Source organism: Pelobates fuscus, chromosome 12, assembly GCF_036172605.1.
Source record: "Pelobates fuscus isolate aPelFus1 chromosome 12, aPelFus1.pri, whole genome shotgun sequence".
Lineage (NCBI taxonomy): Eukaryota > Metazoa > Chordata > Amphibia > Anura > Pelobatidae > Pelobates > Pelobates fuscus.
In genome coordinates, this window is record NC_086328.1 from 77,380,250 (window position 1) to 77,397,704 (window position 17,455).

Consider the following 17,455-nt stretch of genomic DNA (forward strand, 5'->3'; position numbering starts at 1 on the left):
TCCCTTAAACACTGCAGGCTCAGACGGTGAGAGAAGTATTCGCAAGGCAATTGATGCAGATCAGTGGTGTAAGCGGTGACAAAGCTGCAGCTATTCTGGACAAATATAATACCCCAGCCAGGTAATATAGAACCGTATGGACATTAGTAGTCATATCTAGGTGTTATGCTTTCATTTATGGTGCTATACAATCAGGTGCATTCTGCACAGGTGCATATGCTTGTATATATAATATTGAGTTTTTATATAAAATATATACTGTATTTTTCCATGTATAATACGCCCCCATGTATAAGACGACCCCTATTTTTTGAGCCCAAAATTAAGAAATAAATATTTTAAACATCAAATAGAACAACATTGATAGTTTAGAGTTGACTTCTGAGGAGAACACACTTCTGATTCTCATGCCTCCCCTGTGCTAAGGTACTATGTAAAGTTAATAGCTCCATAGTGCGTGCTGGGAGACTACAGCTTCCACAATACAGCAGGTGGTATGAGGGAATGCTGGGACATCACAGCAGTATTTCCTCTGCTCCCTGATGCCCATTTCCTCCCCCATGAATATAAATCAGAAAGACCTACATGAGGTGGCGCATACCTTAATATGGCTGCTCCTTTTATGGTGTGGCATGTATCTGTAGCTCCATTGGTGGTAAGTGTCTGCTGTAGCTCCCACGCATATAGTTACCACTTCCTGCTTGCCACAGCATTCAGAAGTCGATCGTCAGGAAGGAAGCCAGGTATGTGTGTGTTTTTTTTTTTTTTAAACCCCTGCAGTTGCATTCCTTGTATAAGATGACCCCCAATTTTAGACTATAAAAAAAATCTGAAAAAAATACAGTCTTATACACAGAACAATACGGTATATACAGAAGGAGATCGCACTCATCAGTCATAATCCACACTCCATGGACAAGATCAGCACACTCCCAGCAATAGGCAATTCCAAGAAGAGTTTGAGCACACACAAGTGGCTTCAAGCTGTCTGTAATAGGATCAGGCAAAAAATACATTGTTTCGGCTGTGCTATGTAGCCTTTGTCAAGTTAAACACTCATACACGTGCATATATGTATAGTAAAAAATAACTACAAAACCTCTATCAGGCCAAAGGACGCTGCATAACGTCTATATCAATGTCTACAGTATCATTACCATAGTAAGGTGTCTCTACAGATGACTGCTAAAACCAAATATATGAGCATATTCCAAGAGTACAAGCATTATACTAATATCGGTCAACTAAACAATGCACTCAATGTTTACATAAAAGTTAATCTTTGGTCATATAAAAAAGCAAAAAACCAATGCCTTATGCAAGCAGTTGAAGTGTTTTTGGAGGTTAAAATCTACTCCTCCTCCCTCCCAATCACTCGCTGCGAGAAGCAGGGAGCTCCCTCCTCCCAACTAGCTGCAGCCCCTGATAAAAGACTGCAACATGGCACCGGGTGGCGATTGGACCATGAATCAGATCGCTATTTTCACAGAATGGGCGCTTGGATCCCAGCTTTCAGGGGATATATAACTTGTGAGGGTACGTTGTTTTTTTAAGCTTGGTTTTGGGGTATTTTATGTTGTGTCCTCTGTCTCCGGGAGATAATTGATTTACCGAGGCCAACTCCATTATCCACCAGACACAGAAGCCTGGGCAGACTTAGGACAGAATGAATGGAGACCTCATGCTGGGGGTCTGTGTATAATTATCTGTACGCTTGCTTGAATAAAACCAGTTGATTTACCCTTCATCAAGTCTTGGCTGATGTTTGGGGATTCGAAGGCTGTAACACACTTTCCCTCTGTGGGACTAGGGAGACTCTTCAGCAGATATACTCAGCCGTAGTATAGGGGATCTGTACAACCATTCTACCCCCTAGAGGTTCCAGAGAGTCGGGGGAAGCCATTAAGATATTAAGCTCCCTTTTCCCACGGCACCGGAACGGCTGCTCCTTTTACAATTAATATCTTTGCGGCCCATTGAGCCGCACGTTTGACATGTTATGGCAGAGTAGGCACTGGCTCTCCCCACATTACAGGTGCCTACTCTGCAAAAATTTACCATGCCAGGAAGAAGAGAACCCTGGCGACAGTCAGCTCAGTCTTCCTGCTCCTCACTGCTCCCTCGCGCGCGCCTTCTGTAGTAGTGCCGGAATATGACCTCATATTCCGGCACCCGGCATCACTGAACTGCGCGCATGAGGGAGCAGTGAAGAGCAAGAAGGGAGAGTCCCCACACCAGATCCCAAAGGTAGGGAATAATAAATAAAATGATGTGATTGTGTGCAAGAATGTGTGCTTGTGTGTGTCTGTCAGTGTGTGTCTGTCAGTGATGCGTTGGCCGTGGCTGGACAGTGGAGGACCTGGAGGTGCAAGGAGGCACGCAACGCCACATCACATTCCAACGTGACGTCATCATGCTCCACCTTCACAGGTTCTGCTGTGGCACAGGTTGCGGACGGCGCCACTGGGGGTATACCAAAGGTTGTACTCCGGAGTCGCATACTGGCAGCGGCAATGTGAGTGGAGTCTGCTTGTTGGCTAATGTGGCGAAGGGAACCTCGCCACTGTATCTTGAAGGGTCTTGCATGGCAGCCTTGATAGGGCTTAACAAGCTCTCAGGTGGACTATGGGCCATGCAAAAAGGCTCATAAAAGACTTTGTTTGTGCCTTTTTGCTATACTGTTCGGGAACCGGGATCACCCGAGAGCTTGTTAAACCCTATCATCACCTCTTAACGATTCTAACCACAGCATTTTAATTGTTCGTGTTGGTGGCCACAGTTCGCATGGTTGACCACGAGGTGGCGGCCATCTTGTTCCCGCGAACGCAGGCAGCGGTGCTTGGTCGTTGAGTTCATGGAACTATTTTCAGACACTGAAACTCCCGAACACCGCTGGACTTCCATCGTAGTCTGTGTTCGGTGCTTTACATCCTAGAAGAGGTCTGTTCGGTGGAATCGTTCGTCGGAATGAGGTGAACAAGCACCACGGTATGAATATTGACTAAGTTCTGGTTTTTGTTCATTTTGGAAACCACCGAACTAGACCAACCGCAAGCCCTGATTCTCTGGAACTGTTTTGGGCATGAGACCAATGCGTGCGGTCGGTCAGTTTGTTACTTCCATGGAAATCCCGAATCCCTCAACCGATCTGGGTGATTTTTGGATACGTTGGTCCCCCAGGTGGGGGCTATCATGGGATATGACTTTTGTGGGGTTTCCATGGGTTTTATGGGGTATTTTTGGGGTACTTCTGAAATGTATGTTTTTCTGCATGGAGATAATTAAGTTGGCACAGTTCCTGATCCAATTATCTCCCAGGCACAGGGGATGGATTGTCTCATTTTGTATGGGAGTGTCCTGAACCTGAGAACCAATGTAATCGCATGTATGTTTTTACTGTAGACTATTCTCAGGCCCAGGGGGGAGGGCCCATTGCATGGGGACTTGCATAAAGGCCAGTGTGGCTACCAATAAACCAGTTCTACGTCACCCTCAACACAGGCCCTTGTCTTGTGATTGTAGGGAACAGCTATACCAGCTATATCACTAGCTCTTGTAAGAGTTATCCTGCTATACTCTGGAGGAGAAGAGGTCTGCCCACTGGAAGCTGGATCCTGGTCTTGGATCCAGGGTGGGTGGAGGACGGCGAGACTGGGATTTAGTATAGAGGGTGGGACTAGGATTTAGTATAGAGGGGGGGACTAGGATTTAGTATAGAGGGGGGACTAGGATTTAGTATAGAGGGGGACTAGGATTTAGTATAGAGGGGGGACTAGGATTTAGTATAGAGGGGGGGACTAGGATTTAGTATAGAGGGGGGACTGGGATTTAGTATAGAGGGGGGGACTGGGATTTAGTATAGAGGGGGGACTGGATTTAGTATAGAGGGGAGGACTGGGATTTAATATAGAGGGGGAGGACTGGGATTTAATATAGAGGGGGAGGACTGGGATTTAATATAGAGGGGGAGGACTGGGATTTAATATAGAGGGGGAGGACTGGGATTTAATATAGAGGGGGAGGACTGGGATTTAATATAGAGGGGGAGGACTGGGATTTAATATAGAGGGGGGGGCTGGGATTTAATATAATGGGGGGGCTGGGATTTAATATAATGGGGGGACTGGGATTTAATATAATGGGGGGACTGGGATTTAATATAATGGGGGGGGCTGGGATTTAATATAGATGGAGGAGACTGGGAATTGCTGTAGAGGGGGGAGACTGGGAATTGGTGAAGAGGGGGGGAGACTGGGAATTGGTGTAGAGGGGGGGAGACTGGGAATTGGTGTAGAGGGGGGGAGACTGGGAATTGGTGTAGAGGGGGGGAGACTGGGAATTGGTGTAGAGGGGGGGAGACTGGGAATTGGTGTAGAGGGGGGGAGACTGGGAATTGGTGTAGAGGGGGGGAGACTGGGAATTGGTGTAGAGGGGGGGACTGGGAATTGGTGTAGAGGGGGGGACTGGGGATTGGTGTAGGGGGGGGGACTGGGAATTGGTGTAGGGGGGTGGAGACTGGGAATTGGTGTAGAGGGGGGGAGACTGGGAATTGGTGTAGAGGGGGGGAGACTGGGAATTGGTGTAGAGGGGGGGAGACTGGGAATTGGTGTAGAGGGGGGGGACTGGGGATTGGTGTAGAGGGGGGGACTGGGGATTGGTGTAGAGGGGGGGGACTGGGGATTGGTGTAGAGGGGGGGACTGGGGATTGGTGTAGAGGGGGGGACTGGGAATTGGTGTAGAGGGGGGGACTGGGGTTTAGTAGAGGGGGATGCTGTTTGTTATTTTTATACTGTACTTTTGAAAACAAACCTACGTTTCTATGAAAATTTAAGTTTGTTTGTTTTTGCGGCCCACATAAACTTAAAACCTTGTTTATGTGGCCCGTGCTAGCCTTTAAGTTTGACATACTTGCTCTATCCCATCCCATTAATCTGCCCAGGATCTAGTCCTGGTGCCCAGCCCTCCTCTTTGTTGTAATTGTAACAAACTTTGTCCTTTGCATCTGGCAGTCAGCTCAGAGAAAGTGTTTACGGAAGAGCAGAAACAATAGTTTTATTTCTCCTCCACGTTTGCAATGTTTGCCCTGGCTTTGCCTTACCTGAACAGGATTATGATGCAATTTGTTAAAGAGGACAGGGCATCTATGAAACCAATGTTAACACGCATAAGTTTATTTCAATGGTCCATTAAATGGAGCATTTTCTAGAGACGTGACTGTTCCCCTTTAAATAACAAGCAGCTATTATAATATGCACTTTATGGCAGTATAAACAAACAAAAAAAAGAATGTTACAAATCATTGTGTTACAAAGGCAGACACACTATACAAGTTAAACTACAGAATATATCTACAAAAATAAGTAAAGTATCAGGGTGCTCAACGGCCCTGTTCCCTATCGGACCCTGAAACATGGCACATTCCATTCAATACAGAATGAGGAGCAACACCGATAATTATCAATCAGGCACCAATGGAAGGCCTTAAATAAAGCCTTCCGACGAAATATTGCTGGCATTTCCTTGGATGTTTCCTTTTTCTCACAATTCTTTTGTGTTCTTGTTTATTTTTGGTATGTATTTTGTAATGTTTTAGTCTATCTGGGATGATCACATCCATTTTACCATTTTGTTCTGTGGTTTTCTATTTTTTGTTTCTTATTTGTTTATGTTTTACTTTGTATTTGTTGTACGGATATATGTAATTTGTGTGTTATTTCTGTCATGTACAGATAATTAGCACTAGATCTCTATTTTTTATGTTGTTTTATAGGTATCATGTAAATTTGGTTAATATAATAAAGATCATTGATTTTTTTTACTGATTGCGCTCCTCATTCTGTATTGAACAAATTATTTTGTTACCTTATACAAGTGAAAATAAAGATTAAAAAAATGTAGCACATTTCCATATGTAACTGCTACCATCAGTATAGAGGTTGTTCATATCCCACTATTATCTTCTGGCTCTCACTTGGATCCTAAGTGGTACAAAATAATTTGAGGTATTTTGACAAGAAAAATAATTTGTATTTTATAGCACGTCTACACAGTATGACTGTGAGCAGGGATGACTATAAAATAAGTTACTTAGTTACTAGCCATGCCTGTCAAAAGACAGACACAGACTGACTGTTGACACATGCCTGTTTCCACACAGCAAATCACTTGGCTTGTAAAGTGCGCTCAGCCTGTTTTATATTGTAAGATCACAGCTAAATAAATCCTGCCATTGACTGACCCATCTCTGACATGTTCCCATTAGCGCAATCTTTTTTCAAGTCAGTCAGGTTTGTAAAGCATGATACTGACTGTAAAAGTATTATTGCATGTTCCATGGTACTAAAAAGTACTTAGACTGAGTGTAACCTTTTTTTCCTTTTGCAATCCACAGTCTCATGGCTGCATATGAACGATGTGTCTCCACTGAAGAGAAAGAGAAACTGCTGTCCAATGTGAAATGTGGGAAGATGCAAAGGTACATTTTAAAATGAAATCACTACAGATGTTAAACTACAAATCCGCATTGGCACTGCACTAATCTTATCTACATCTAGGAATGCTGTTATTTGATTACTGTTAGTGTACTACAACTCCATAAGAACCATGAGCATCCATGTATCTGACAGAGATTTAGGGGACCTCTACCTTGTGACCATATTTAATATATTGACATGGCAGGTACATATAAACTCATCAGATGTGAGCTACATCTCTCTGCATTCTAAGAGTGTGCTGAAACTGTGAATGTGAGTATTTGGTGTATACAGCCTATTGTAGTTCCCAAATCAACTGTTATGCATGGTTTTTAATCCTGGTAGTATTTTAATAATTATGTGGCACCTTTCATCCTGAACACAGACTGACCAACAACAAACACATACACTTCACCTGGAGAGGCAGAGGACATCCACCAAATTTTGCTCCTATAATTACAAATTCAACTCACACATCTCACCATCCCACTGACTCCAAGACATTGATTCATATTTGGGATTGAGATAACTCTCTGGCACAAACCCATTTTTTGTGCTATGTGAGTATTGTATTCAACAATACGAAGGAAACCAATGAGTATGATTACAGCTCATTCTTCCTGCTGATAGGGTGAGCAGGTTTCCTATACCCTGAAGTGGGTGCCTGCACTCTAATCCTGTTCACACCAAGGAACTACCTTGTTTTAATAATACTGAATGGGAAAGAAAAGTGTTTAAATATATTCTTTTAGGGCCAATGAAAGCACTTTAATTGGTTATTTGGTCTTGCTGAGAACTGCATAGGGCAATGGCAGGGTAATAAACATACCCTTCAGCTTTAAAGATCTGTAATAGAAAGGCTGTAAATTCATTATACAAGACAGAATTATTGTTGCCACAACTTTACACGGCACTTGCTTCTCTGGGTGCATTCTGTGCTATTATCTAATTTCTAGTTGTGTCTTCGTTCATTAGATTATTTATTGTTAATTGTCATCCCCAGGCATTGGTTTGTCTATTATACTGATGCCTATACTTTCATTGACCCCTGGATAATTTTCCTTTTGGTTGCCCATTGCCAGCTTTTATTAGCATTTATTTTCTTTTTCACGTTTTCTGCTCTGATGTTTTTGATTCTAAAGGCAAAAAAGTAACATGCCCTAAAAACAGAACAGTACTATCATTGATAGAGCAAATATCAAAAGCTTGGTTTTTATGGCTAAATCATTTTTAAACAGGCTTGCTGGTCTGTCATAGATAATCAAAAAGTACCAAAGTGAAACACATAGGCACAAACAGAAATCAGCTGGATACTACTAGATGTTTGCTATGTATGCACCCTATTAATTAATTAAAGTTAGAAAAAAAAGTAGAGGACAAAAAAAAAACAGGAACTCCACTAGTATTATATGCTCTCCTAGAAGTATAAAAAGACCACTTTAAAAGGGAGAACTTCACTTAATGAGCCCGATCTGTTAATAAAAGTATACAATGTTACCACTGCGGCTTTATTAGTATGTATATGCCATTGGAAACATGTATTTATTGAGAGCACTTGGTCATAAATTGGAACATCGGATTCCAATATCGGATTCCAGCCTATTAATCTCTCTGTGTAGAACTAAATATAATGGAAAAAAATCACTATTGGGAAAGGTCACCCCTAAGGTAAAATATAGGAATTGCTAGCACTAAATGTATTGTTGCAAACCTCAAATATCCACAATAGGTTAGGCATCTAAATACTGTATGTGTAAAATGAAAAATGCCTGAAAGTGAAAGATATCCATTTGGGCGATAAACCCCTTATGTAAAGTAAGTGTCAAGAGTGTTTAAAAACCTTCTAACTGTATATAAAAAGAAATACCTAATGCAAGTGGCAGAAATAAAGAGTAGACATAAGAGGTAGCAAGATAAGATTTCTGGATGTTATTGCAAACTGGTAAAAATTGGAATAATGTGCTAACCATCTGATAAAGAAGGAAGGAAGACAACAAGAGAGCAGAGGAGGAGGACATAGTCATAGAGGGTTCAGTGTAAAGGTCAATGTAGACTAAAGTACAGGATCACTATCTGTATGTACAGTTGCAAGAAAAAGTATGTGAACCCTTTGGAATGATATGGATTTCTGAACAAATTGGTCATAAAATGTGATCTGATCATCATCTAAGTCACAACAATAGACAATCACACTCTGCTTAAACTAATAACACACAAATAATGAAATGTTGCCATGTTTTTATTAAACACACTGTAAACATTCACAGTGCAGGTGGAAAAAGTATGTGAACCCCTAGACTAATGACATCTCCAAGAGATAATTGGAGTGAGATGTCAGCCAACTGGAGTCCAATCAATGATATGAGATTGGAGGTGTTGGTTACAGCTGCCCTGCCCTATAAAAAACACACACCAGTTCTGGGTTTGCTTTTCACAAGAAGCATTGCCTGATGTGAATGATGCCTCGCACAAAAGAGCTCTCAGAAGACCTACGATTAAGAATTGTTGACTTGCATAAAGCTGGAAAGGGTTATAAAAGTATCTCCAAAAGATCCTTGCTGTTCATCAGTCCACGGTGAGACAAATTGTCTGTAAATGGAGAAAGTTCAGCACTGCTGCTACTCTCCCTAGGAGTGTCCGTCCTGTAAAGATGACTGCAAGAGCTCAGCGCAGACTGCTCGATGAGGTGGAGAAGAATCCTAGAGTGTCAGCTAAAGACTTACAAAAGTCACTGGCAAATGCTAACATCCCTGTTAGCGAATCTACAATACGTAAAACACTAAACAAGAATGGATTTAATGGGAGAATACCACAGAGGAAGCCACTGCTGTCCAAACAAAACATTGCGGCACATTTACAGTTTGCACAAGAGCACCTGTATGTTCCACAGCAGTACTGGCAAAATATTCTGTGGACAGATGAAACCAAAGTTGAGTTGTTTGGAAGAAACACACAAAACTATGTGTGGCGAAAAAGAGGCACAGCACACCAACATCAAAACCTCATCCCAACTGTGAAGTATGGTGGTGGGGGCATCATGGTTTGGGGCTGCTTTGCTGCATCAGGGCCTAGACGGATTGCTATCATCGAAGGAAAAATGAATTCCCACGTTTATCAAGACATTTTGCAGGAGAACTTAAGGCCATCTGTCTACCAGCTGAAGCTCAACAGAAGATGGGTGTTGCAACAGGACAATGACCCAAAGCATAGAAGTAAATCAACAACAGAATGGCTTAAACAGAAGAAAATACGCCTTCTGAAGTGGCCCAGTCAGAGTCCTGACCTCAACCTGATTGAGATGCTGTGGCATGACCTCAAGAAAGCGATTCACACCAGACATCCCAAGAATATTGCTGAACTGAAACAGTTCTGTAAAGAGGAATGGTCAAGAATTACTCCTGACCGTTGTGCACGTCTGATCTGCAACTACAGGAAACGTTTGGTTGAAGTTATTGCTGCCAAAGGAGGTTCAACCAGTTATTAAATCCAAGGGTTCACATACTTTTTCCACCTGCACTGTGAATGTTTAGATGGTGTGTTCAATAAAAACATGGCAACATTTAATTCTTTGTTTGTTATTAGTTTAAGCAGACTGTGATTGTCTATTGTTGTGACTTAGATGATGATCAGATCACATTTTATGACCAATTTGTGCAGAAATCCATATTATTCCAAAGGGTTCACATACTTTTTCTTGCAACTGTATAAAATTGAATGAGCTACTTATTCTAAATCTCGATTTATGTTATAAACTAAATAAAGGATATGTGCAACCAGCTGTAGCCACTATATCATAGGTGTAAGCTAGGTCCCCCATCACGTGCCCCTCCAAACATCAGTCTTCTCAGCTGTCTGAAATCAGAAAAAAATCTAGTAAGTGCTCATCAAGTGAAAGAAAAAACCCCGATGCTGTTAAAGGAACACTGTACTATCTTCCAATTTATTATATTTCAGATGTATTTTATATTTATTAATATACTGTATATCACCGAACACCATTCTAATTATTTAATTATTAATATTTACATTTAAAATCAGTCTTTACCTTGTTTTCTTAGTTATTTAGTTGAACTCGCTGCATTACGCCCAGCCCCTTTTTGCATCATCAGTGACTTATCGTTAAAGTTCAATCACTAGCTTCTCATAGAGAAGCATTGCAGACCATGCGTGGCATTTGCCGCTATGCGCCAATCAAATTACACTTGTTGGGAATCATTGTATTTCAATGAAGATTTATTGATTCAGTCTATGATGGTCCTGGATTCTATATAAACAATACACAGTGTCCCTGGCACTCCAGGAATTAAAGGTTCCGGTTTGCCCAGTCAGTAACCCCTGCAGGTGATAAGACCCCGCCTTTGCAGTTAAAGGATCCCGTCCCACACACACATTATCCATGTGGGAAGCCCCACTCACCGCCATGCCGCTCTCTGTGTCTGTCTCGTCCTTGCTGAGCTCTCACCGGGTTTGGGGCGAAAATCTCACATGACCAACCAAAGCCTGCAAAGAGGGCTCAGTCTGGCGACAAACCCCACGCCCTGCCCATACTGTTTCACTGGTGCTTATCTCCGTGATTTACTTGGGTTCTGAAAGAGTGGGAAATCACAAGGACGTTCTCATATCGCGAGAGCGCGCATTAGGCAGCAAAAGTATACCTGACGTTAGGGTATGGTTGGGTATGAGAGCAGCCTTAATACAGAATACAGGAAACTATTTGAAAAGTAAGAGAAGGAGGAAAATATTAAAGGCACTTTAACAACTTAAATTAGGTTAGTTGTTAAAGTGCCTACAGTGTCCCTTTAAGAGGGGAAAAAAACAATAAAGGAAACCCAGAGCGCGGTTGGTTGCTAGCGTGCACCTTTTTCAGGGGGAGCCTGTCCATTCCTAAATGCAAAGCATTTAAGTGTTAGTGAGTGTCCTGTGACTGCTTTGCTGTCCAATCAAACTGCACATGCCTCAAGGGCATGATGGGGGCGAGCCGGTCAGTTGATTACACATTTACATTGAATGCTATTGTATATTAAATGTCCCAAGTGGAGATGGAGGGATGTCTCAAATATGACACCCCATTTTACAGTCCACTCTAAACATTCTCCGCTTTAAGGATAAACTCTCCTCGATGATGCGAGAATCAAGAAACCACCCACTCAGTCATTATCTTCTGTTATTATACTATTGTTATATGTATGATCATTATTTAGTCTGTCTGCAATTCAGTCAAAACATATGAAAAGGAATGCCATAATTATATATATTTATAGATTGTACTCCATGTCGTGAGGATATAAATAAAAGGGTGCGTAAAAATATATTAGAAATTACCGTTATATCTTTCGTTTCAAAAAACTTAAATTCCATTCTTGTGCGAAATGCACAGTATCTTAATGTATTTCACGTTGGAAAGTCCGTCATGGATAATGCCTTTCTTTTCTTTTTGTCCTTATATCATGATATGTACTTGTGGACTGAACTAAAAATAAAGATTTCTAAAAAGAAAAAATATATTAGAATGGCCTTTTGAGCACTAACTAAATAAGTGTACTATTAAGTGTATTCACTAAAGCTAAACAATAAACATTGTCAGAATTAAATATAGACATCCAAAATATCGTAAACATCAAATTAACTTTATATTCATATTGCTAATGTCCATATGTGATACAGACTCTAAAAAAAATAAAAAACATTTTAATAGCTACAAGGAGGGTGAAACTTGTAAGAGGAAAATTACTTCATAAACTTCATAAACTTCATAAAAAACACATTGCTCGCCTATAAAAACTATTTTATATCAGGAGAGTTTCAAAGATTAGACATTTGATTTAATCATTTATAAATGGTGTATAAGAAAACCCCTCATTCTTACAAATTTATCAGTTTAAAACTATCTCCAGGTAAGCTGGTTTTAAACTGATAAATTTGTTAGAATTATTTCCTCCTCCGCTTTTTGTCCAAATCACATTTTCTCTGGTCCAAATTAACCAAATCTGTCCCGATTGTGTTAGGATTTTAGGTGTCTTGATATAGGGGTATCAATTACTCTTTCAAAATAATTGTGTTCTAAAATGCATCTTTTAAAGGGACAAACATTTCCCCCACATATTGTAAGCTGCAGCTACACAGCGGTACAAAGGTACACTACCCCCTTGGTGTTGCAGTTGATAAATGGATGGATTGAGAAAGCCAAGTTGTTGATCTTTCAAATTCCTCGCTTTCCTCAATGTGATGGCCACCTTTGTTGGTAATACTTGTTTGTAACTAATAGCCATAACCTGGTAAGGATGTTCCTTACAGCATCCCAACCAGGATCAAATACCCCTTTACATCGTATAGGTTGTTTCGCTTGTAAGGGATTGTTATTCTCATTAATAAGTGATTCTCTATCCGTCACTAGGGCTCTCTGATAAGCTCTTTTAAAACAATGGTTAGGATATCCCTTATTTCTAAGTGCTTTGTGCATATCACAAGCTTTGACCTTAAAATGCTCCAAGTCAGAATAGTTTCTACTGTAAAGCAAAGTGGATGGTAAATTTCCAATCGAACAATGTTGTTCGTGGCTGTTGGTTTTTTATACAGAGTAGTTTGTATAGCTCCATCCTCAAGAATAGTGATTGTGGTACTCAAAAAGTTGAGAGAGGGGGAACCCGCTTCTGATGTAACTTAAATTAAATTATTGTTGTTGTGACTAACATGTTAGCGTTTCTGTCACGGCTCCCAGTGATAGCGGCCACGCCGACAGAAAAATCTTATACTTTCCTTGGTCGCGGCAAACCGCTGCCCCACCTCCTTTTATCCCGGTCCCCAGCGAGTTCGGCGTTCCTAGTTTTAAACCTAGTTCCAGTTTTAATAGGAGACTTACCTCCGCCCACATCAAAGATGGCGCCAACATGCGTGCAACGTCGCGTAATATAGGCACACGCAAGTTTTGGGGTCAGAGACAGCCAATTACAGCCTAAGGAGGGTTATTTAAACTTAAATTATCTTTCTGTCAGTGCCTTGTCGTGGTTTCCCCTAGCTGGTTATCCGAGAGTGTGCTCCTGATTGCGTTTTTCTGGTATTTGACTTTGGCTTCATTTTGACTTCCCTGATTTCTGGCTTTCCTCATCGTTGTGTCTCTTTCTGTGTCCCTGATTTCGGCCAGTATTTTGACTATGCTCCGGTACGTTAAGTCTGGCAATTCTTAGGTCCGATTAAACGTTATACTTAGTCCTAGGTGTGATACTATTCTGCGTGCTGGATCAACCATAATCCTGACAGTTTCCACTTAAAGATGAATTTCAGATATTCCTGCATTTTTTCAAAGAACACCACATGTTTCTCCTACCATCTCAGGTGCAGTTTGGCATATGATGTGGCACAAGCTGTCCCCATTGCACTCCCCCTCAACTGGTGGTAGTAGATAACAGTGAAAATAAAGTCAACACAAATCTAAGTAGTTTCTCTAGGAATAAGTTGCGTTGATGGTATCAAACTTTTGTTTGAGAAAGTATGCAGTATGAAGAATACCCTGATTGTAGGGGATAAAGGTATAGAGCCCTTCCACATCTAAGTTGCAGAGTATAACCCCATCAGGAGTTTTACATTTGGACAATTCAACATTTGGACACTACTGTCTCTCAGATATGATGCTCATTTTATCACTAGATCTCTGAGTATGGAATCCAGGTATATGCCCGCATTCTGTGTCAAGTTTCCTTGTCCATAACAATCGGTATTGCAATAAAAAATTTCTGTTGCTTAGTGATCTTGTGGAGGCTATAAAAGGTAGCAATCCTAGGTGTACTGTTGTGTATATATTGTTGCTGACTTGCAAAATAGTTTTATCTTAGAGTGCTTTGTCTAAAAGCGCTTTTTCGATCTATCCAAAGTACAATATGTGGTCTGTAATGCATGTTTTCGGAATTTATCAGGCATATCTGTCCCAATCTTGAGTTTACTCAGGATGTACTGATGAGGGTTTATTGACAAGTACTATAAAAGACCAGATTTTGATGAAACATTACAGTGAGTGCACAGTTTGTCATAACATTTGCCCATTGTGCTAGAATTATCTATGCTATCTGAGTGAAATCCTAACTAAGTTTTGCAGTCGATAAATACTTTTGGACATTGAATGTCTCTCTTGGAAACCTCAGACACATTGGCCTGCCGTGTTTGAAGACTCAGTGTTGCTTTGCCGATCATGATCTTCTCATGGTCACCAGGATAAGGATTTGTTTAAATTACATTGAGGTTTCAGGTTTAAAATATAGTGTCTAGTTGCTATTTATTTTGGTCCAAGAACAGACGAGATACCATTCCTTGCTGGATGGTGCATGCAATCATATCTCATGTTTACTCTAGGACTGCTTGTCTTTTGAACAATAACTCCCTCTACCAGAACACTATCTTTTGTGGTTTATGCATTAAGGCCTCCATGAAGCAGTTTTGCAATGCTGCCACAGCTCTACTATTTTGGTGTTTGCCTCCGTTATTTTCATCAGGAATTCTCTGCTGGCTGGCTGTGTTTTTGCAATATTGCTCCTAGCTTTCATTTTGTATGTGGCATACACTCTACATTCCTTTTTTTTTTATTATGTCCAGAAAATGTCAGCCCTTGGCCATTGTTTGTGGATTTATTTCTGTTTGCAAAATAAAAGCCATGTAAGCAGTGATGTTAAAAAGCCAGTCTTTTAAAAACCAAACCAGTTAAATTTTTATTAGAGTTTATTAGAGCGATAGTCTCCCCCCATTCCCGATTAGCCTCAAAAATGTATGCCTGACATTTTTATTTAATCTCATAATTTATTATTACTGTGGAGCATCTGGACAGGATATGAGTGTGGAATATGTAAAAAGAAACTGTGGGACAAAATCAATTTTACAACTTTTTTTAAATTATGCCCATACAGAAGGCAATATCAGTGGGCAGATCAGACTCCCATCATGGGCTGATTTCCCACCATGCACAATGAGGAATACATCCACATCTGGATTTATGCGCCATTCTTAGAACCGCTTAAGATTACTGAAAAGAACAAACAGTGGATCAAGCAAGCTCATCTACAAATTGTTTCCATTTCTTGTGCAGAGATTGCCCAGTTTAAGAGGGGAGACAAACATGAGATTTACTGTTGAATGTATATTTTTTCACATAATTATTACGCTAAAACTGTTAAGCTTTGCATGTTTACTGAACAAGTTTAGCGCACCTTGGACTGTGTATTATTATTGTTTGTTTGAAAATTACCCTCATAGTCTAATTATGTTTTGTTATCGCTCTTACAGAAACCTTGGACCAGTCTTGAGCAAGACCATATCCCAGCTTTACTGCACTAAAGGAGCATTATCCTGATGCTATAATACAACATAAATTCAGGACATCATGCTTATTCTTTAATGGACTTTATCTTTAGGATCATAATATCCCAATATGACAGGATGAAAAGTGATGCTGCATTAATAGTAAAATAGGTCTGTGACACATTTTTGACTATGCATTACCAAGTACTACCTCATTTTGTATTGTCCTCCTCTCCTTCAATATTATTCAGAAGTATCATGGAAACTAAAGTACATGTATCTTAGCTACCATTTTGTAATTAAATAATTAAAATACACTAGCTAATGATGTGAAGATACAAAAATGATTTTTTGTAACATTGAGTACTGAATGATGGTAAACTAAATACTGGAGTACATGAAAGTATGAATTTATACATTTCAATAAAATATGTTTTGCAGAAAGTTAGTCTTTAATAAATTATGTAGTCTAAGGTTGGAGATATAGGATTAGAAACTTTAAACGCCTATGGGCATGTGAAACAGTCTCCTGACATATGCAATAGGATAACTCCAGGGTGCTATCATAGATAAAGAAAGATACTGATTATCAAATAGTGAAAATAGGAACAGGCTTCAACAGGATGTAATGTAAGTAATTTCTTATGAAATCACTATGTTTCTGCCAACAAGGCCTTAATCATGTATAATTAAACACTCATATCTATTTATAGACATATATTATGGAAAGAAACACATAATATAATGACGGATTCAAATGTCAATGGTTAAAGGATACCATGGTGACACGCATAGCAGTCGTGACTCAAATAAGGAAGTAAATACATACAGAAGAAGAGCAAAAATAAAAATGATGAATTAGCAGATACAGCACCAGTTAATTAATTGGGTACGATATGGGTATAAATAGATATCTTAGTGAGTGTTTACTTATACATTATTAAGGATTTGTAAACCAAAATATGAGTTTTTGATGGATTTGCACTAATATAGTGTAGAAAGTAGGTCCAGACACTCAAGGTTTCTTCAAAAAGGCAGATTTATTGAAAACCAAATGTGCAACGCTTTGACCTACACAGAAGCCTTTGTGCCCTTGAGCTTGACAAAGACCTCTGTGTAGGTCCAAACGTTGCACGTTCAGTTTTTAATAAATTTGCCTTTTTGAAGAAACCTTGAGTGTCTGGACCTACTTTCTACTAATATCTTCTAAATTGGGGTTGCCATCTAGTCTTTGATGCACCTGTTTTTCACTGTGAGAGTGCGGTATCCTTTACTTTTCAATTACCTCCTATTGAAGCCTGCTTTCACTATTTGGATTGGAGTAGCAATTTACCCCCCTCCCCTTCCCCAGGCCGCAGCACCAGGAGGCACATCCCTGTGTGCAGTGACTTTCCTTTTAGATATTGACTACTATTTATGCACACACAAACAGTTAGCTCATGGTAAAGAAATATGTGACATTAAAGCTGCTGTACAAATACAAATGATAACACACTTATTCATGGACAGGTTGAGAGAATGATTTATCCAACAGTCACGCATGTTAATTAATGTGAACTGCTTACAGACCAATGATGGTCTTTGCCATCATAGCAATTTGTCTGTCAAGGATCCTATTCCAAAATGGAATAACCTACTCAATTGGCTGCAGGGAGCTAACAGAGCTACATTGGCAGTTGGCTGCATATATGCTCCAGACA

General features: G+C 40.2%; 1 protein-coding gene across 1 annotated transcript in view; it reads left to right on the forward strand.

Moving 5' to 3' along the window:
* MUS81 (MUS81 structure-specific endonuclease subunit) overlaps nucleotides 1-16,981 on the forward strand; it is a 191,884-nt gene extending 174,903 nt beyond the window's left edge. The window contains exons 15-17 of the mRNA XM_063437828.1: nucleotides 18-121; nucleotides 6,392-6,475; nucleotides 15,741-16,981. Of these exons, the coding sequence (XP_063293898.1) occupies nucleotides 18-121; nucleotides 6,392-6,475; nucleotides 15,741-15,807 (255 nt within the window). The 3' untranslated portion in view covers nucleotides 15,808-16,981. The remainder of the gene's footprint in view (nucleotides 1-17; nucleotides 122-6,391; nucleotides 6,476-15,740) is intronic.
* The last annotated feature ends 474 nt before the right edge of the window (nucleotides 16,982-17,455 follow it).